The sequence below is a fragment of the Grampus griseus genome, assembly GCF_964374135.1.
Source record: "Grampus griseus genome assembly, chromosome: 14".
In the NCBI taxonomy this organism is placed as follows: domain Eukaryota; kingdom Metazoa; phylum Chordata; class Mammalia; order Artiodactyla; family Delphinidae; genus Grampus; species Grampus griseus.
Window position 1 is genome coordinate 4,625,639 of NC_139008.1, and position 22,206 is coordinate 4,647,844.

The 22,206-nt window shown below is 45.5% G+C and overlaps 1 protein-coding gene across 3 annotated transcripts; it reads left to right on the forward strand.

Annotated features, from left to right (window-relative positions):
• The first annotated feature begins 527 nt into the window (after window positions 1-527).
• LOC309832586 (small integral membrane protein 10-like protein 3) lies at window positions 528-20,599 on the forward strand. Of its 3 annotated transcripts, none has more exons than XM_082670520.1 (2): window positions 528-961; window positions 17,559-17,722. In XM_082670520.1, the coding sequence occupies exons 1-2, from the start codon at window positions 776-778 to the stop codon at window positions 17,577-17,579; spliced, it is 207 nt and encodes a 68-aa protein (XP_082526646.1). In that variant the 5' UTR covers window positions 528-775; the 3' UTR covers window positions 17,580-17,722. The 3 variants fall into 3 exon arrangements, with proteins under 3 accessions (XP_082526646.1, XP_082526644.1, XP_082526645.1); XM_082670518.1 differs by having other exon boundaries at window positions 825-961; window positions 17,559-20,599; XM_082670519.1 differs by lacking the exon at window positions 528-961 and adding an exon at window positions 11,781-11,913 and having other exon boundaries at window positions 17,559-20,599.
• Window positions 20,600-22,206: the final 1,607 nt, after the last annotated feature.

A 22,206-nucleotide genomic window follows, 5' to 3' on the forward strand; every position in this document is an offset into this window, starting at 1 on the left:
TAAAAACTCACTGTAAAAAAAATCCGCTTAAAACCACAGAACACTAGAAGTTTTGAAAGTTTCAATATTTTAAATTTTTACATCAGAGGCTTTATAATTAATATCATAACTATTAAAAGATTAAACTATATGTAAGTTGACACTGTAATCTACACGAGGAGTAAGTTCTGCCTGTTGGCCCCAAGCTTTCCTTTTTTTCTTTTTTTAATTGTGGTAAGACACAGAACACAAAATTTACTATTCTAATAATTTTAAAGTTCAGCAGCATCAAGTACATTCACGTCGTTGTGCCACCCTAAACCCACTGTTCAGCTCCTCAGCTCCTCCACTAGGGGGCGGACGAACACAGCGCAATCAGCCGGCCTCTTCGCGCCACCTAGTCTACGCATGCGCTTCTCACCTGGGGAAGGTAAACGGGGCGGGGCCTGGGCGGAGCCTCGGGGCGGGGCCGGGGCACGCAGGCGCGGCGCGGGCAGTGTGACGTCAGGCTGCGCGGCCGGGCTAGGACCTGGCCTCGGCTCGCTGCGGCTCTTCCCCGAGCGTGACGTGTTGACTCCCCTCCCCGTGGACTCCCTTCCCCGCGGACTCCCTTCCCCGCGGCCCGCCCGCCCGCCTCACCGCCGCCTCCTTCGCTCCCTCAGAGCGGGCCAGCGGCCGGGGTGGAGGCCCGGAGGCGTCGCGGCGCCGAGAGGGCGGGCGGGCAGGCTTCGGAGCCGGGAGGGCCGGGTCCGCGGCCGGTCGGTGCGCGGCGGGCGGGCGGCGGGCGCCGGTCTATATGGCGGCGGCTCTGTCGGGCCTGGCTGTCCGGCTGTCGCGCTCGGCCGCCGCCCGCTCCTATGGGGTCTTCTGCAAGGGGCTGACCCGCACGCTGCTCATCTTTTTCGACCTGGCCTGGCGGTTGCGCATCAACTTCCCCTACCTCTACATCGTGGCTTCCATGATGCTCAACGTCCGCCTGCAGGTGGGTGAGCCGCGCCCGCCCGGCCCCTGTCCCCCGACCCTCCCCGAGCGCCGGTCCGCCCAGCGCGGCCCGGCCCACCTCGCCCAGGACGATGCAGATGCCGCCGGGAGCTGCCAAGCTGGATGCTGAATGTATGCCAAACGCCGTGCATTTCTCCCGCAACCCCACGGGGGAGAAACCCGCTGAGGTTATTGTTATCCCTGTTCCGCAAACGAGGCGGGGTGGGGACGTGAAGCGGCCTGCCTCGGGTACGGGCCTGCGGCTGGGGCGTGGGCTCCGCGGCCAGGCAGGTGGATGCTGCCACGGGCGCCAAAGGCCCTGGCCCTGAAGAGAAATTTTGCCCAGAAAATTGCAAATTCTGGGGCGCGGGGGTGGGGGGTGAGTTTATGGTTGACTTTTCTAGTTCCCAAACTTTATGAAGCTTTGAAAAGAATTAAAACTTAAGAGGGATTAGTTAATGTTAACCAGTGTTCTGCTGGAGTTATCTCATTTATCCTGGCGGGGGTGGGTGGTGGTGAAAGGAGTGGTGGTGATGAGAGAAAACGAGGTGGAAGGAGGTAGAGAGGCAAAGGTTCAGAGGCTCGAAACAGTTCAGGTGTGAAATAGTTCACACACAAACACACACACCACACGCACACACCCAGCGCCTTGGAGATCATCTTTGCTATAAATGATTGACATTTCTACATCCCTCAAATTCCAGATGCCTTTTTCTGGTGGAATGGAAAGTCATCAAATTGAGAATTATTCCTTTCCAAGTGTGTCATAGATGGCCAAGTGCTGAGCGTGTCTTGGATTTCGTTTTCACGTGGTGGAGTGTCTGCTGTGTGCGAGGCACGGGCTCTGTGATGGAGGGATGGGTCCCTGTCCATCGAGAGCTTACAGTCCGGCGGTACTTGTGTTGCTCCCTGGTGTGCAAAATGAGGAAGCCTGAGTAGGAGTATGCAGTATTGACATGGGCGGGGCAGGTGTTTTTCTTTTTCCCTTTGGTTTAGTTGTATCAGAATATAATTGTCTCTAAGCTTGAACTGGAAGTTTTGGGTGCCTGTCACTGGTGCTGGCAGGCCACATAAAACTTAAAACCCACTGTTCATCAAAATTGTGTTCAGGTGAGTTGGGATGAACCTGCCTCTCTATTTCAGGGTCCAAACTGAGATACTTTTATGTGAGCAGGGACTTGTGGCATCCTTAAGTGGTTCCTGACAAAAGGAGTAGAAAACTCGGATACCTTTCCAGCATGTGGTATCAATGTGTAAAGAAGGGTGCTGGGAGTGGGGACTGGGGTAAATCAGAAAGCCTGTGCTCTATCCACTTGTCACTAGCCAACTGTTGTTTGTCAGATATAGCAATTTACAAGAGAAATTGGAAATCCTGATTTTTAAATATCAACTTAACAAAAAATAAACTGTGGGTAAAACAAAATATTTGACCCCAAGCTCCACTTTGGAAACTCTTGTTCTAGTGTTACATTTATAATTTGCAGTCGTCTGTAAAAATCACAAGAATGACTGTAAGAGAAAACCTACGTAATGTTGAAAATACTCAATTTTGTACCATTAAAAAAAAAATCCGCTTTCTCATATGCTTACTTAGCTATTTATGACCACTCCCCTAGTCCAAGCTACTATAATCACTCACCAGGCCTATTGCAGGTGCCTCTGTCTATTCTCCACAGGGCCCTTAGAGAAGTCTTTTAAAAACATAAATCAGATTGTGTCATTCCTCACAAAAAAACAGAAAACAAAAACTGCTTCCCATTGCATGTGGAATGCAGTTCACATGTTTCTATCCTGCAGATCTGATTTCTGTCCACCTTTCTAACCTCTCCCCTGGCCTGTTCCTTGCTTGCTATCATTTCTCTTATTTTTCTATCTACTCTTAGCATGCACCAAGCCCTTGCGGCCCCTGGGCACTTGCACTTGCTGTTCTTTCCACCTCGAGTGCTCTTCCCTGGCTCTTTGAATGCTGATACATTCTCACACCCGGGTTCTGCTTTCAGAGAGGTCTTTTGGGGTCACCAAGGAGGATCTTTTGGGGTCACCAATCGGTATGATCTTGCAGCTGCTCTCTTCACTGCAAGAGTGCTGAAGGCTTGTTTGTTTCATATCAACAAGGAGCAGAGGAGTCTGTTCCTATTATGATGCTGAGGGTTTCCAAATCTCTCAGTTGCTTGTAAGGCAGTAGGATTATCTCTGGAAAGGTTGTTCAAATACAGATTTCATAACAAGGAGTTTGCACTGTCATGATTGAGGGTAAATGCATTTTGGAGGCGGGAAGTTGGCTCTGTGAGGATGGCGTGGGCAGTAGGGAGAGCTGGGTACACCAGGCTAATGGATGACTTGGTGGACTTGATGTCAAGTCATCATCCAGGTACAGCACAGCTTTAGAGTACTGGGGAATTCGGACGCTCTGGCTGTAGAGTGTGGGCTTTGTTGGTCAGTTCAGGAGTGAGTGGGAGGTGGGGAGGCCCAGACAAGGTGGTCGCCGGGTACCTTGCGGGAGGGCTGTCTGAGAACTACGTGAGGATTTTAGGTGTGATCTTGGGCTTGGCTCAAGTGCATCAGCAGCCTGTCGCATGCTGAGGGGGGCAAGGTGGGAGTTGGGGTGTCTCTTTACTGTAACATTTCCATCTGCTGCTTTAAACTCCCCTGCAGGTTTAGAGTTTCTGTTCATTGGTGGAAGATCATTGACTTACCTGACTTGAGGGTTTAATGATTCTGGCCTCTGGTAAAGAGAAGTGCAACAGGAAATAGGGGACAAGAGTAAGGGGATGGGCCAACTCACCGCCACCTGCTTACTCAGGACACTCTGTCCATCCTCTTCCTTGCAGGGGCGCTGGAGCCTGTTTTGTGAGTCATAATGAATAAAGGACTCTGTCCCACATGTTTACTCAGGACCCCCAAACCATCTGTCAGTAGGGTAGCCAGGCATTTTAAGGAGATTGATACCTCTTCTTCAATTTTTTTTTTTTTTTTTTTTTGCGGTACGTGAGCCTCTCACTGTTGCGGCCTCTCCCGTTGTGGAGCACAGGCTCCGGACGCGCAGGCTCAGTGGCCATGGCTCACGGGCCCAGCTGCTCTGCGGCATGTGGGATCTTCCCGGACCAGGGCACGAACCTGTGTCCCCTGCATCGGCAGGCGGACTCTCAACCACTGCGCCACCAGGGAAGCCTCTTCTTCAATTTGAGAGTGATTAAATGAGAAAATAGATGCAAAGGGCTTTGTAAACTGAGAAGGGCTATGATTTAAAAATACCGTTTGCAAGCAAGGCTTAATCTCCTAGAGTCATTAGCATCCTCCTTATTTATATATAATCTGAAATACAAGGCATTGAAAAAAATGAGAATCCATACCAAATACTAAATGTAGTAAAAGGAAGATGAAAAAAAGTGCTCTGAGAACCTGCTATAATTGAACAAGTTATGCCTACAATGTTTCAGTTACGTTGCCTGTGGAAAGAATCAAGTATCTTAGCCCCAGGTCCCCTAGATTCGCGTAACCATGAAAAGAGGAGGCCTGAAAGAGAACAGCTGGAGAAGGTGACTTCATGAAGGTGAGGGATAGTTGTCAGACCAAGCTGTGGCCTTGGCTTTCTGAGCAGGCAGCCACACAGCCCTGTGCTGAGCTGGCCAGGCCGAGAACCTCTCTTGGCCCGTCCTCTGCGGCCTGTCTCCTTGTTTTGTTTCTAACTGCTCTTCTTCAGTCTCCTCTCTGCGAAGGACTTTCTAGATCCATAGCTCCATAGGTTTCAGTGTTCACCTATCACTTGAAAATCTATATTCATTCCTTCCAACCAGGTAAAAAGAGTTGAGGAATGCACGCAGGGCTGGGGAAGCTGGGTGCTGTTCCAAATAGAGCACTCAGAGTGGGCCTTAGCGATGAGCAAAACTTGAAGGGGATGAGGGCTTTAGCCATGGAGATGCCCGGCTTAGCAGAGAAGCCTTGCAGCCCGTGCGAGAGCTCTGCGTGTCCCAGGGCAGTGGGAGGTGGCCGGAGGCTGGGACTGAGAGGCTCGTGTGCCTTGGACTGCCAGGACGTTGGCCTTGACTGATTGAAATCATCTTATGGCCGGACAATTTCAAAAAGTAGTAAAGATTCCAAGGGTCGACTGCAGCTTGAAGTGAGTTTTATTTTGTTGCTTGATCTACATCAAGCTCCTGGAAGAAAGTTGGAGGAAATTATAGACTATTAAGGAACATCATAAAAGCTTAAGAGGCAAAGTCAGAAGCATGAGCTCAGTAAAACGTAGGAGTTTGTTCTGGCTTCTGGGGTATTGAACAGCTATATACTTTGAGATGGAAAATTCCAAACATGTAGGACACATAAAAATACCATGGAATCTTTCCTATCTTTCAAGGGAATTCATAATCATGGTTTTTCATAAACTTTTGAAAAAAGTTCCACCTCTAAAGATAGGTTGAAGTAGACTTTAAAAAATTTTTAACCTGCATAAAATTTGAAAGAATAGTACAGTGAACACCTGTATCCTTGACTCAAGTTTTTAAAAAGTCTTAGAAGTAAATTCTCACATAATGGTTCGAGCAGATGTTAAAGTATATGAATTAGGTCTATATGTACTAATGTTAAAAGGTATCCACCAAATATACAGTGAAGAAAAGCAAGTTTAAAAACCATCTAAGTAGTAGCACATTTAAAAAATTTTTCATAAATACACTTGTCAATACCTAGAGCAGGGAGAAGCATGCCAGGACCAGGAGGCAGCCCTAACTCAGGAGAGAGCCTGGGCATTCCTCCTCACATGATCTGTGCAGAAGGGCCAATGTTTCTTCACCTCCACAGACTGGATGGTTTGTAAACAACAAACATTAATTTCTCGCAGTTCTGGAGGCCGAGAAGTCCAAGATCAAGGCACCAGTATGGTTAAGGTCTCTTGAGGGCCCTCCTGGTTCGTAGCCAGTGCCTTCTTGCTGTGTCCTCACATGGTAGAAGGGGCTAGGGATCTCTGGCATCTTTTTATAGGAACATTAATTGGGGCTTGCCTGGTGGCACAGTGGTTAAGAATCCGCCTGCCAATGCAGGGGACACGGATTTGAGCCCTGGTCCGGGAAGATCCCACATGGCCGTGGAGCAACTAAGCCCGTGTGCCACGACTACTAAGCCCGTGTGCCACAACTACTGAAGCCTGCGTGCCTATAGCCTGTGCTCTGCAACAAGAGAAGCCACCGCAATGAGAAGCCCGCACCCTGCAACGAAGAGTAGCCCCCGCTCGCCGCAACTAGAGAAAGCTCGCGCGCAGTGACAAAGACCCAACGCAGCCAAAAATAAATTTAAAAAAATTAATCTCACTCACCTCCTAATACCATCATCTTTTGAGGTTAGGGGTTCAGCATATGAATTTTGGGGGGTTACAAACATTCAGACCATAGCATCTCCTGATAGGTTTGTAAGATCCAATAGAAATGAATTGCTTTTAAACATAAGAACTAAATGTAGTTCTTAGAATGTAGTTCTTAGAATGTAGGGGAAAATCTTCATGATACTGAATTTGGCAATGATTTCTTGCCAAAAGCACAGGCAACAAAAGAAAAAGATAAATTGGACTGTGAATATTAGACATTGGTTCATCAAAGGATACTATCAAGAGAGTGAAAGAGGCAACTCACAGAATGGGAGAAAGTATAGTTGACCCTTGAAGAACACAGGTTTGAACCGTGCAGGTCCACTAATACGCAGAATTTTTTCAGTAGTATATGTTAACACTGCGTGATCTGAGGTTGGTTGAATCTTCAGATGTGGAACTGCAAAGACGGAGGAACCATGTATAGGAAGGGTTGCTGTAAAGTTGTACTCAGATTTTCGACTGTGAGGAGGGTCAATGTCACTAGCCCCCAAGTTGTTCAAGGGTCACCTGTATTTGCAAACCATATATCTGTTAAGGATTAATGTCCAAAATATGTAAAGAACTCTTACAACTCAACAGCAACAAAAAACCCAATCCAAAAATTGGCAAAGGACTTGAATAGACATTTCTCCAAAGAAGATAGATCAATGGCAAGTAAACCCAGGAAAAGATGGGCAATTGGAACATGTTTGTGGGCAGCCAGTCCACCAACTATGGTGAGGCCCTGACACATCATTATGATGACCTCTGAGCCCCAGCTTGCCCACTTCAGCCTTGTGGCCCCATGGGATGCCCAGAGGAGGGGCCCTGGTGGCCAGGCGCCTCTCCCCATACCAGCCCTGCAGGATGTGGACGCAGTGTCCCCCTGCCTCTGGGCTCTCACAGACCCACCGGGTCAACTTCTCTCCCTGAGACTCGGCTCCTCCCATCTCTCCCCATCCCACTCCAGGGACACTCATGGACCTGAAGGGTGAGTGACCACTCGTTTCTCACTGACAGTCTCCCAACCCAGACCCAGGGACCCCCACGCCAGGCTTAGTTTCCAAGAGCCCTCACTAACTGCTCCAGTTCCAAATCTGAGCCCAGCCACACAGGCTGAGAAACACTCCCCCTGCCCAGCCCTCGCCTGGCCTGGCACTGCCCCTAGGATGCCTTTCCTCTGCCAGGGCGGTAATAAAATCCAGTGCTAGGAGAGAAGAATTAGGGAACTGCAAATCAAAGCCACAACGAGATGCTACCTCACACCCGTTAGGTTGGCTATTATGGGGTGAGGGGGAGGGAAAGAACGCGAGGATGTGGAGAGATTAAAACCCTTGTGCACTGTTGGTGGGAATGTAAAATGGTGCAGTTGCTATGGAAAACAGTTTGGCAAGTCCTCAGAAAGTTAAACATAGAATCACTGTATGATTCAGCAAGTTCACTGGTAGGTGTATACCCCAAAGATTTGAAAACAGGGGCTCAGGCACTTGTGCTCCAATGTTCATAGCACTATGGACAACAGCCAAAAAGTAGATACAATCCAAGTGTCCATCAACAGATGAGTGGATAAACAGAAGGTTTTATACTTTCAATGCAAAATTATACATCTTTGAAAAGGAATAAAGTTCTTTTTTGGCTGTGCCGTGCAGCTTGCAGGATCTTAGTTCCCTGACCAGTGGTCGAACCCGTGCCCCCTGCAGTGGAAGCAAGGAGTCTTAACCACTGGACCACCAGGAAAGTCCCAGGAATAAAGTTCTGATACCTGCTACAGCTTGATGAACCTTAGGAACACTATTCATAGAGACAGAATGTAGAAGGTGGTTGCCAGGGGCTGGAGAGGGGGAATGGGAATTGTTTAATGGAAACAGTTCTAGTTTGGAATGATGAAAATGTTCTAGAAATGTGTGGTGGTGATGGATGGTAGATTTTATGTATATTTTACTGCAGTTTTTTTTTAAAGTACTAGAAAAGTGATTATGCTGTTGGTTGTTGTGGCAGTGTTAAGTTGCCATAGAAGTTTCTAAGAGCCTATTCTTAATTTTGTTCTTGTATGATCACAGTAACAAACTTGGGGGTGTGGCCAGGGTCCAGTGGCTTGTACATTTTTAAGGATTTTGGCTTACTCTGAGTGAAATGGGAAACATTTCACTGAGATGTGACCTAATCTCATTTGCTTTTATAAAGGATCATTTTTTTCTTCTTTTAAAAAAAAAGGTTTATTTTTTCTTTTAAGGATCTTTTTTTTTTTTTCCCTGCGCAGCATGGCTTGTGGAATCTTAGTTTGCCAACCAGGGATTGAACCCAAGCCCCATCAGTGAAAGCACCGAGTCCTAACCACTGGACCGCCACGGAATTCTCTAAAGATCATATTATAAAAAAACCTTTATTATGGGAATATTCAAATATACACAGAAGTGGAGTACAGTTGTCCCTTGGTACCTGCAAGGGGTTGGTTTCAGGACCCCTGGGGATACCAAAATCCACAGATGCTCAAGTCCCTTGTATAAAACTGTGTAGTATTTGCATGTAACCCGTGTACATCCTCCCTTATACTTTAAATCATCTCTAGATTACTTTTAATACCTAATACAATGTAAATGCTATGTAAATAGTTGTAAACACAATGTAAGTGCTATGTAAATAGTTGCTAGCACATAGCAAATTCAAGTTTTGCTTTTTGGAACTTTCTGGAAATTTCCCCCCCCCCCCAAAATTCTATTTTTTTCTATTTCCTCTTGGTTGAATCCTCAGATGCGGAACTTGCAGATATGGAGGGCCACCTGTAGTATAATGAACCCCATGTATCCATCACTTCTTTTCAGTAAGGATCAACTCTTTGCTAATCCTGTTTTATCTTTTCTCCCCAGTCCTGCACTGTGTTCATCTAATCACCCCACACCGGAGTATTTTAAATAAATCCCAGACAGAACAGATCACTTTATTGGTTTGTTGCTTAGTTTTTACTTTGAAGTAATTTGACTTACAGAGGTTGCACGTCAGTGCAGAGAGTTCCCATAGACCCTTCCCCCAGCTTCCTCTAATGTTGGCATCTTGCCTGGCCAGAGTACAGGCATCAGAACTAAGAAGTTAACGTTGCTGCAGTACTCTTTGGATTTCACCAGTTTTTTCCACCAGTGAATTTTTTTCTGTCCCTGGACCCCACAGTGCATTTAGTTGCCATGCCTTAGTCTCATCCAATCTGTAATTTCCTTAGTCTTGTCTTTTATGTCCGTGAGTTGTTTTTTCAGCTTTTGGGTGTTTTTCACTTTTTGGCTGTTGCCACGCACATTCTACAGGCACACCTTAGGTATCGTGGGTGCGGTTCCAGACCACTGCAATAAAGCGGTTATCGTGCTAAAGCGAGGCACGTGAACTTGTTGGTTTCCCAGTGCATGTAAAAGTTATGTTTACACTATAAGGTAGTCTATTAAATGTGCAATAGCATCATGTCTAAAAAATGGACATACCTTAATTAAAAAATACTTGATTGCCAAAAAATGCTAACCATCATCTGAGCCTCCGTTGAGTCATCATCATTTTTGCCGTAGTAACATCAAAGGTAACTGATCACAGACCACCATTACAAATACAATAGTAATGAAAAAGTTTGAAGTATTGCAGGAATTACCAAAATGTTCAGATACGAAGTGAGCAAATGCCATTGGAAAAATGGCGCCAATAGACTTGCTCAATGCAGGGTTGCCATAAACCTTCAGTTTGTAAAAAATACTGCGAAACGTAATAAAGCGAGGTGTGCTTGTATAGGTGTTGTGTGGGCATGTGTTTTCATTTCTCTTGGTTATGTACCTAGGGGTGGAATTGCTGGGTCATATAGTAACTCTGCATTCAGCCATTTCAAAGAGATCACTCTTACTTCACGGTAAGAGTGGAGGGTGGAAGCAGGGAGACCCTTAGATTAACAGGAGAGGATGCTGGTGGTTTCTCAGGGCGCAGCAGCGGAGGTGATGGGAGGAGGTTGCACTGTGGGTGTATCTTGGTGTTTGAGCCAACAGGCTTGCCTGCCTTAAAGGAAGAGGTGGTGTGAGAGAAAAGCTCATTAGCATCTCTTTGTGTGTGAGCTATACATGTTCTTTACCCAATTTTTTTTTTTTGCGGTACCTCTCCCGTTGCGGAGCACAGGCTCCGGATGTTCAGGCTCAGCGGCCATGGCTCACGGGCCCAGCCACTCTGCGGCACGTGGGATCTTCCCAGACTGGGGCACGAACCCGCGTCCTCTGCATCGGCAGGTGGACTCTCAACTACTGCGCCACCAGGGAAGCCCTCTTTACCCATTTTTTGGTGGGTTGTTGGTGGGTTTCTTGGAGCCACCAAGAAACCCACCAACTTATCAGACACCTTATCAGTTGTCTGTGATAAGAGTTGAAATTTTTTTCCAGTTAATATATTTTTGACTTTGTTTATAGTGTGTTTTTGCCATACTGAAGTTTATGTAGTCAAATTTAATAATCTTTTCTGACTTTTGGGTTTTGTCATAGTTAGAAAGGCCTTCCAAATGCTAAAGATATAAGGAATTCACCTGTTATTTATTCTGGTACCATTATATCATGTTTTACTTTTTCTTGTGTGTGTGTGTGTGTGTGTGTGCTACATGGGCCTCTCACTGTTGTGGCCTCTCCTGTTGTAGAGCACAGGCTCTGGACACGCAGGCTCAGCGGCCATGGTTCACGGGCCCAGCTGCTCCGCAGCATGTGGGATCTTCCCGGACCGGGGCACGAACCCGCGTCCCCTGCATCGGCAGGCGGACTCTCAACCACTGCGCCACCAGGGAAGCCCCATGTTTTACTTTTAAATGTAGAGTGTTGGAATTTATCCTGGTATATGGTGTATGATGTTGATCCAAACTGACCGTTCTCTGAACAGCACTGCCGGGAGAAACCTCGTGTGTATGACATTCTTGTCCTTGTACGTACATTCACTAGAAAGCAAGTTTCGAGAAGACAGAGCCCTTTTTGTCTGCTCGGTGCACTGTCCTGATACCAGCGCCTAGAACAACGCCTGGCTTAGGGGCTCCGTGAACGCTCGCTGATTGAATCTCTAGCAAAAAATCATAGGTGTAGAATCCCAAAGGAAAGGTTATACTCATTTGTAAATAATTTTCAAAGTCATTGCCTACTTGCCTTCCACAGAGGTGCTGCACTGTGTGCTCCCTCTGGCCATGCGGGGGGCCCTCTGGTTGCTCCCCGTCCCCTGTGGCCACTCCAGCCTGGGCCTCGGTCTCTGTCCCCCACTGCAATGTGCTGGTCCGTGCTTAGGCCACTTCCGTGTTGCCATCCAGTGGTCACTTCTCTGTCCTCTGCTTTACAGACCCCCTCAGCAGCGTTTTGTCACTGGTTCCCTCTAATACTCTTGCTGATAATGGTACTAATAGCAGCTGTTTCTTGGATGCCACAGGCTGCTGGTCAGAGAACATGCTGGGTGCTTTCACATGAAGAGTCCTCACACATCCTGAGGAAAGAGGACACAGCCTAGCTCAGCCATCCTTCTCGCCTCTCGGCCCTCGGACGTGTGAGCGCACCTTTGAGCCTCTGGGTGACCGAAGCAGGGGACAGAGTAGTGGCCCGCAGGAGCTACACAGCCAGCTTAGAGCACAGGTGTGATTTGGACGCGCTGAGTGGTTTGCAGCAGGAAGTTGGTCCCTGTGGTCTGCTTCCTGTGCTTATGATTCAGTGTAACACAGAGATGACCCAGCCCTTCCTGTTTCTCATCCTCTAAACTGTGTAGCAGCTTGAGCAATTTGTTACTCAGCTTGTGTGTGTCAGCTGCCTCCTCAGGCTGATGTTTCAGTGCTGAGCTCAGCGATGGTCAGGTCTGCTAACGCTCACCTCTGAGAGCTGTGAGTGTGTGATATCACTCATATGTGGGACCTAAACATAACACAAATGAATGTACACGCAAAGCAGAGACAGACTCGCAGGTACAGAAAACAAACTGGTGGTTACGGAGGGGGGGCAAATTAGGGGTATGGGATTAACAAATACAAACAATGATGTATAAAATAGATAAGCAACAAGGATATATTGTATAGCCATCATCTTGTAATAACTTTTAATGGAGTGTCATCTGTAAAAATACTGAATCCGCTATGCTGTACACCTGAAATTAATATAACATTGTAAATCAACTATACTTCAATTTAAAAAAAAGGCCGTGAAGCCAGGTGGCCTTGGAGCACATTTGTGAGCAGTCACCAGGCAGGACCCCCGTCAAGCCCATTGTTGTCTAACCTGGCCGGGCAGCCCCTGCTCCATTAGCTGTGTCTGCGCCCCCAGCCCCACGCCGGCCCGCTTTGGGAATAGCCTTGCCACCTGGCTTTTGGGAGCACAGAGGCTGGGATATTTTTAGTTTCCAGAGCACTGGTATCCAGCCCATCATGTCCCTGAGGCCATTAATAGCCCAGGTTAGGGAAGGGAAGGTGTTGGCCGTCCAAGAGGGCACAGCTGCCTAACTGGGTCAGGCCTGTTGTCAGGCAGCAAGTCAGCTGCCTCCACAGGTGGGGACTCTGGTGGGAGAGACTGCTCCTGTCCACCCCGAGGATCGTGGACACACCAGACAACCTCGTCTCCCTGCACACCTCACCCCCTCTGGCCTCTGTGGCTCCATTTTCAACCTTTGTCATTTGCTGAGGGGCAGGGGGAGGCACCTGTCGGGGAGGTACAGAGTTTAAGTTCAGGAATTTACTCCCAGTCCTGCACTTTGCTTTTCCTGAATCATACTGTCTTGAATTTCAGAATAGACTTCCCTCATTCTGGGGCAGGGAGGGGGTGTGTCAGTTTTTGTGGATAAGATGGTTTGCCATAATTTATGCTGCTTATTATTTTGTAGACTTAACATGGGGGTTGAGGGGTGGGAAATGATGAGAGAGCTGGGGCCGAGGATGGTTAGTTATATAATTGGCATATTTTACTTGGTATGATATAGTGTGCCAAGATGTATGTATTCAAAAGTACAGTGAGAATAAACCACAAAAAACATTTCACAGGTGACTGCGTGTTTGGAAATTACTTGAAAATTATTTCTGGCTCTCAAAATATAAGTAATGTGTGTAACTGTCTAATATCAAAAGAGGTGGCTGGTTAAGGGCTCAGAGCCAAAATGTTTTACTGACTTACTGAAGTATTTTTAAGGTAATTGAATACATAGTTTATTACTGCATTTACTAAAGAACTAGGAGATCTTCAGTAAGCAGTTTATTCTATCATTATTGAATGTATGACTACATGAATAGTATCTTATTCAAAATATTTTAACACAATTCTGGCAACACTTTATCTTTCTGAATGGTACTAAGTCCTCATACAAGGACATAATAAAAGTAGTTAGAAACTAATTTTCCTGAGAGTTGGCCCACATTAAGTGACCTGTTTTTCTTAAGAATTATTTTAAACCTGTTCTAATATGTATTAAAAATATATTTAGGAATGCTTCCATTTCAGGAAAATGTTCATTCTTAGTACATTTCAGATCAGTAAAATAAATGTAAGGTTTAAAATAACATGCTTTGGAGAGTTAATTTGAGAGAATTGTCAAGAGAAGTTGATTAGATTTGACTTGGTGAACTTTGAAAGTGTTTGTTTTGATTCGTAGCTGGAGTTGCACCTCTTACAAGTGTAACTATGTGAGGTGATGGATGTTAACTTGTGATCATTTTGCAGTATATAGAAATATCGACTTACTGTGTTGTATACTTGAAATTAATACATTTTATGTCAGTTATATCTCAACTTAAAGAATTGCACCTTATATTTGCATATGGCTTCATACTGCTCAAATATATTTGTATCAGTTGTTATATGTAATAATGGTCACACTTGTACAGATAAAAAGTTTTGAGCATGCCCTGTGGAGATATCTATATCTCTGTGGTATAATAAGCATATATATACTATTTTTATAAACTATGTATTTTGCTCTACCAAAATATGTTATATATTATAAAACAGAAAAAGTTACAAGGGGAACAAGGTAAAAATGAACTAGGCAAAGATGTTCTGATATTTTCTCCCATGCTCCTTGAGTTGGGGGCACTTGAACAGCCGCTGGCCTAGTGGAGTGAGTGAAGAGTTCTTCAGAGCTTACCTGACGCTAACTTAGTTGTTTGTGCAGGAAACGTATGTAACTGCCCTCTTTTTGAAGCACTCAACGCAGTTGGTGTCGGCGACCCTGGGTTTTCCCGAGGCGCTTTTTTTTTTTTTTTTACGGTACGCGGGCCTCTCACTGTTGTGGCCTCTCCCGTTGCGGAGCACAGGCTCCGGACGTGCAAGCTCAGCGGCCATGGCTCACGGGCCCAGCCGCTCCACGGCATGTGGGATCCTCCTGGACCGGGGCACGAACCCGCGTCCCCTGCATCGGCAGGCGGACTCTCAACCACTGCGCCACCAGGGAAGCCCTCCCGAGGCGCTTTGAGTCTCCCTCCTTAGTGACTTTGGTGGGCCCCTCGCCCGTCCGGCCTTTAGATCCTGGAGACCCCTGTCTTCTGTACCTCTGTCTTCTCTCTTGATTTGTTCTACCGAGCCGTCATTTTACCTGCCTCCGCAGAGCTGGCGGCTTCTGAGTCGAGGTCCCCGGCTCTGACCTCTGTCTTGAGGTAAAGGATTTACTGATCCACCTGCTCGCCAGAGCCCCGCAGCCCAACTCTGCTGCCCAGTCTGAGCACCTTCCCTGTCTTCCAGACCTGCTGCTCTCCCCGCTTTGCGGTTAATAACATGTTCATTATCCAGAACTGAAAGTCAAGAAACCTGCGGGTCATCTCACTTTCTTCTGCACCTAGTCAGTCACCAACTTAAAAAAGATTCTTCAGTTTCTCTCCCCTCTTTACTCTCACAGGCTTACTTCCTTTTTTCCTCTGCAGTATTAGAATAGCCTCCTAATTGGTCTGTTTAAGATGATTCCTTTCCAGTCTAGCCACCACCCTGCCTTAGCACGGTGGCGGGGTGGGGGTGGGGGCGTGCCTCACTGTCGGCCCTGCTCCTCAGTGACTCCGCAGCCCCGTTTCTCAGCCCTCTTTGCTTTCTCCCTCAGCCTCCAATAATACTTACCTGCTGTGTTTTCTTCCCAGTGTACTCTCTTTAAATTTTTGTTTGTTTGTTTGTTTGTTTTTTGTTTTTTTGCGGTAGGCAGGCCTCTCACCACTGTAGCCTCTCCCGTTAGTTACGGAGCACAGGCTCCGGACGCGCAGGCCCAGCGGCCACGGCTCACCGGCCCAGCCGCTCCGCGGCACGCGGGATCCTCCCGGACCGGGGCACGAACCCGCGTCCCCTGCATTGGCAGGCGGACTCTCAACCACTGCGCCACCAGGGAAGCCCACTCTCTTTAAATTTAAAAAAAATTTACACAGTCATAAAGCTTAATGAGTCTCCTGGTGCCACGAGATTAGTTAAGAGAAACAGCAGTTTCCTGTCTCCCATTTCTCCATCCAGCCGACTGCTTGCAGCTACAGCTGGTTCTCTTAGTGTTTACTTCTCTGTCTCTAAATTGCACGCTTGTAGTGTTGCTTCTTGACTTTTCATTTTTTGAGTTAGTCTTTGTCTTACTGTGGGAGAAGAGTCAGACGCAGCTGTCTTCTACCTGAACCCATATTTCCATCCCTCCTCCTTCCAAAAAGAGTTACTGCATTTTAGCTAGGTTGCTGTTCCTTAGGCTAGCCTCTTAGAAAAATTACTGAATACAAAGTATGTATTTTTGAAGTTGAAACATTTATCCGCGTTCTCTCCGAGGTATGCTCCTTTTTAAAGGAACATGTGTCAGACACTTTTTAAAAGTCATCAATTAATGAGGGAACTAGTAAGATGTTATAATCAGTGTAAAGCAGCATTTAGACAAAACACATACATACTATGAGGAATGCTAAAGTGAATTTACAAATAGATGTAAAACTGATCAATGTGCATAGGGCAGTAATCCGTTGCATTCCTCTGGACAATATTAATTTCCATTTCTTTGGACAGGAAATCACTTGCCTTTTAAGTTTTCTACAACTTAGAGCTGTGAAGCATCAAAGAGAAAGCTGTGGAGCCCTGTTACATTAGATAACGCAGAGAATGCACTAGACAGCGCACCCAGTAATGTTGTCTTTTTGGGTCCATTTCAAAGCCTTTCACAGTTTTTCCTACATCTTCCCCGTTTGGAGCATAATGTCACAGAAAGATTATTCTTGGTCACAGAATCTCAGTAGGTTTGCAGGTGCCTCGGGGTCAGTGACCACACGGGCCACCTCGAGTTTGCTCTTGAACAACTGGTGAAGTCGCAGATCAACTTCTGTCCAGAAGTTTTCATGTGGAATCTGAGAGTGGGCAACTAAGCCCAAGAAGCTTTCTCCGCCATATTTTTACCTGCAGTACATAAAAATCTGGGTGAATTCTTCTCTTATGGAGGCTCCAAAATTTGCTGAGATTCCTGACCAGACGGCGGGTGATCTGAGGCTGGAATCTTGGATCCCAGGACCCCTCCAGGCTGGTTTTCCTGGGAGGGCTTTGTAGACATCGGATCCATAAGTAAAGTTGCCCTTGATTCCTTAAAAGTGGCTTGTCGTACCTGAGTCACTGAGACTCATTCTCAAATAGGACACTTTGGTAAGACCTTGGTTGCCTAATTGTGTCATCCAATTTATCCTGGTTAAAGGGAGGACAGATTTTTTTTAAAAATTTTATTTATTTTTGGCTGCGTTGGGTCTTCATTGCTGCGTGGGGGCTTTCTCTGGTTGTGGCAAGTGGGGCTCCTCTTCGTTGCGGTGCATGGGCTCTAGGCATGTGGGCTTCAGTAGTTGCGACACATGGGCTCAGTAGTTGCGACCCGTGGGCTCAGTAGTTGTGGCTCTTGGGCTTAGTTGCTCCACAGTATGTGGGATCATCCCGGACCAGGGATCGAACCGGTGTCTCCTATTGGCAGGTGGATTCTTAACCACTGTGCCACCAGGGAAGCCCCCAGGAGGACAGATTTTTTTATCGAACCTACAGGAATAACTATATTGCCACGAAAAGTGCAGAGCCTCAGAATGTATGCTTTTATTATTTTTAAGTATTTTTAGGAAACACTGCATTAATAAACTACTGTTCTTTTTGTTGTGGTTTATAATTGGTAGGTTGGTAGGTTGATATCCTGTTTTCTATCACAGTGTAGGTATCCTTGGGGTACCAGAGACTGTCAAAGATATCTTTGTATTTGTTGGGAAATAGCTGTGTGTGGACTCTCTTAAGACCCTGTCTTCATTATTACACTTTAATTTGTTGGTCTTTTCCAGGTTCATATTGAGATCCATTGAAGGCCTTCCGTGGACTGACAGGCGTGTCCTGGGGCTCAGGGTGTCAGAGAACCCACAGCATGAGGGACGGAAGGGGGACTCTGAGCACCTGCCTCGCAGAAGAGAAGGGAGCGGGTGATGACTTGGACAAATTACTGTACAGAGAACTGTTGTATAAGAGAATGCAGGAGGAGAGCGCTTGCCCATCAGATATAACTTCCAGGATGAATAAGCCTGCGGTTGATGTAAATGGAAATTCACAAAATGAGGAGTTATCACTGGAAATGAAAAATGATCTGAGTGAGGTCAGCCTCTTGCGTCACGATGGCAACAAAGTGCTTGCATATCTGCAAGAACCAATACGAAGAAATTCAGCTTCAGCAACTGCTCAGAGCAAGACTGTCGATCTGTTCTTTGCTCCCACAGAAGAGCGTTTTGCTGGGGCATCCTTTGGCGTCGGGGGAGCTTATGGTAGGGACTGGCTGGGAGGAGGGCCCAGGGCCACTGACAGCCCCGGAGGATGGAGCCACAGAGGAAAGCCTTGGGGGTCAGGACTACTGTGCCATCAAAAATGGTTAGAAATGGGGATTTCTGAGGATGGACCACCAAGCGCTTCGCTGGAGAAGCTGGACTCTGAGTCGGAACCCTCTCGCCTACGTTCCGTCCTGTCTGCACTGCTGCACGCACATCCCCAAATATTCTTGAATGATGAGACAAAATGTGTTTTCCCTGGCCATTCAAAGCCCATGTTTTCAGAGCAAAGAGGAGAATACAAGAAAATGCTTTCACGAGTAAAAAGTACCTCAGATGATCTGCAGGAACCACTGGCGTTACTGGCTCTACAAGCTTCTGAATTAGCAAATCTCTTATGCCATAGTTAAGGTACAGACAGAACAATAAAAATAGATTTTTAAAAGTTGTCCTAGAATGATTTCTTTTGCATTAGGTCTGGATGCACAGGGTACAGCCATGAAGCTCCTGCTTTGGTTTGCATGACCAGACATACTTAAAGTCAGTGGAATTTAAACTCATGGAGAGCTGGTTGAATCAGAAGGAAAATTTTGAGTTTTAAATTGTGCTTGAAAGACACTCAGAGTTGGGAAGCCATGTCAAGAAGAATATTGATATATCCTATATAAATATCAGATTAGAATCAAAAGATTTAACAAAGTTTTTAATTTACCTTCAGCACCCATCCTAAAGGGCTGCTGTCCCAGATACTGTCTTTCTAGACTGTCTCTGACCATCTAATGGGAGTAGATATTTGTAAAGTCGACTCTGAGCCAGGCTGAGTTAATGGTAAGCTGTTACCATTTCTGCATTTCGCAGAATAATTTGAGCAAAATCTGATTTCTTTTCTCACATCCCTTTCCTTCCACTTGACATGCAATTTAAATGGAGGCCCTACGGTGAAAGTTGCAATATTAACCTTACCTTTAGATAACGCTTTCTCAAGCTAGGAACCCTAGCAGTGTTACTCAGAATAAAAAATGAGCTTGAGCCTGTCTGCCGGGGCTCAGTTATAGAGAAAAATCAAGCATTTCCCTTAGAGAAGGTTTCCAGTTTCTAGGAGTCGAGGTATCTCTTACACTAAGATTTTTTTTCTGAGAGAACACCTTTTGTTGTGTGTTGATCACTTTGATAAAAGGCACTTAAGAGCGTAAGTTTTTAAAGAGTCCGAAAGTAAGGCTTAACCATTTTCGGAATTACTGATTGCATCTATCAGTTTATATTGTGTGCTAAATTACTATGCCATGTGCTATTTCAGTGTTTTGGGGAAATGAAAAATAAAACCTGTTCTTTAGCATAATAAATGTCGTATTTTACATGTGTAGGCTTGGTTCCCCTTGTCTTCATTATTAATGCTGCCCTCCTCATATGCAAGTCTTTTAGCACAAAGTCATTGGCTGATTTAGAAGATTGGAAGCAGAGAATGAAAAGCATAACGTCAAGTTACGTTGGAACTCAACTCTCACTTTCCTCCCTGGATGTAATGGAATGCAGTATTGTGCTCCTTGGTTACGGGGGGGGGGGTGCGCTCAGAGAACCCCAAAGTAAGAACCCTTGTGGAAGGAGCGATCTCTAGCCGGTCTAAAAGGACACCGACTTGACTGAACGATTAAAGCCCTGGTTAGTGGACACTCCGCCTAGGGGTCACCCGTGGGTGGTGAAACGAGATGACACATTTCAGTGTTTCAGAATGGGAACTGTTTTCCTGTCAACACCTTCTCCCTGCCCCCCGCCTTTTTGTTTTAAACTCAGTCTGCTACTTTGAGATTGAACTTTCTATGACTCATCAACGTTTTTTTTTTTTTAATTTTGCTTTGTAAATTCCAAGTCTGTAAATTTTCAACCAATTGCAAACAACAAATACAGAATTTCCTGCTTAGCATTAACTAAATTAACTTGAAGTGTTTTCATATGGTTATATCAGAATAAGGTGTTTTTTCTAAAAGCTTTGTGGAAAAGCTCTCAATAATTTTTTTTTTACATTAATTTTTTAATACACTTACACTAAGCTGAAATTTTTCCCTTTGGTGCTATATTGGTTCCAGTTCTGTCTGAAGGTGGCCTCTCCTGTGGAAAGTTCTGGGATAAAGAGGTGATGATAACTATAGTGTATGAAGTTTCATGACTGTGAAAGAAGGCCTTCTATAAACATTTTAATTTTAAAAGCAATTAGAGAAATAAGATATTCTTTTGAATAAATTGTTTCCATGATTGAATTATAAAAGGGATCACTCATTTGAAATATTTTAAGTTGTATCATTTTGGCAATGAAAGCCAAGGGAAGCCTGTTTTAAAAATTCTGACATTTATATGCATTTTCTTCTTTTTTGCCTTTATGGATTCTGTTCTTAAAGATTGAACAGCACAATCACTTTAAATTTAGAAACAGTGTATAGCACAAAATCTTGGACTCGGTTATTCTCATTTGGAAATCATAAAATCTTTTTTTTTTAAACATTAGAATGAATGTTGAGATCTTGAAGTGATTATGAAGTTGCAAGCCTATAGAGAATAAAAAATTAAGAAACTTGCGTTTAAATCGATCATTCTTTACGTGACTTGATTTTATAGCTACGAAGCAAGACATATTTTGGAGCTCAGCATGTGTATTCTAAAATGCATATAGACCATTTACTATAATTTCACAGAGAGTAAGAAATGTGGGGACTTCGCTGGCAGTCCAGTGAATAAGACTCTGTGCTTTCACTGCTGAAGGCCCAGGTTTGCTCTCTGGTTGGGGAAATAGGATCCCACAAGCCTCTCGGCACGCCAAAAAAAAAAAAAAAGGGAAAAGAAATGTGCTATAAGATTCTTTTTGCACTTTGCCATAGATAATTTTTAAATTCTTCTTAAACTTTCCAAGGAGAAGAAATAGAATTAAGGGATCTCCTAAACCATATGAACTCAGAGCTGGAAATGGCCTTTAAACACCAGCCAGTGCTGGAAGCTTTGAAACACACCTCATCCAAGTGATAATCTGTACACTCAATGTAACCATTTGAAGTTAGAGGCCTAAATAACATTTCACAGGACGGTGGCTTCTACTTGGCTCTCCTTTGCTTCCAAAATGTTACCTCTTTTTTCCAATTTTATGGAAACTTGGATGAATTGGATCAATTTTTAAAGAAGCATCTCTGGACTTCTCTGGTGGCGCAGTAGTTAAGAAACCGCCTGCCAATGCAGGGGACACGGGTTCGAGCCCTGGTCCGGGAAGATCCCACATGCCGCGGAGCAACTAAGCCCATGTGCCACAACTACTGAGTCTGTGCTCTAGAGCCCGCGAGCCACAACTATTGAGCCCACGTGCCGCAACTACTGAAGCCCACGTGCCTAGAGCCCGTGCTCCACAACAAAGGGAAGCCACCGCAATGAGAAGCCCGCACACTGCAGCAAAGAGTAGCCCCCATTCACCACAACTAGAGAAAAAGCCCGCGTGCAGCAACAAAGACCCAATGCAGCCGAAAATAAATTTATTTTTTTAAAAAAAGCATCTGTTCACTCTTATTTGCACTTCAAACTCTGCAAACTATCCCTTGAGCTGTATATATGCACAGCTGAAATTTGATTAGAGAATATTGTTTGCAAAGGGCCTGACTGCTTGGGAAAGGTCATCTTCGTAGGATGAAGTTTCCTTTATCCTGAAACAAATGATCTTCCTTTATAGACGCGTGCCAAGATGTTTTAACTGAAGTGCTGCGGGTTGAGTTGGGAGGGTGTGAGGCGGCCCCACCAGATCAGACACACTCCTCATCTTTGTAGCCTGTGCCGTTGGGTGTGAGGCATCTTTGAGGGCTGGTTACTTCTGGTAAGCAGCGGTTTGTTTCAGGAGCAGGAGCAGGCATGGCTGTAGTTCTGTTCTGCCTGTGTTTTGAGTAGATTCTTCACAGTTCATTTTTGAAATTGTTCAGGTACATGACAAGGAATTTTTATAGGGGAGCTGTGCCTTAGCACTGTATTAGAGTGGAATTCTCCAGTTAACTTTAATGCTTTTAGCTTTTAGTTTTTTGTTTTTTTAATTTATTTAGTTTTGGCTGCGTTGGCTCTTCGTTGCTGCGCGCGGGCTTTCTCTAGTTGCAGCGAGGGGGGCTACTCTTTGTTGCGGTGCACGGGCTTCTCATTGCAGTGGCTTCTCTTGTTG

What these genes read in the sequence shown, in the direction of transcription:
- LOC309832586 (XM_082670518.1), top strand. Translation starts at nt 17,639, where the DNA reads ATGAGGGACGGAAGGGGGACTCTGAGCACCTGCCTCGCAGAAGAGAAG.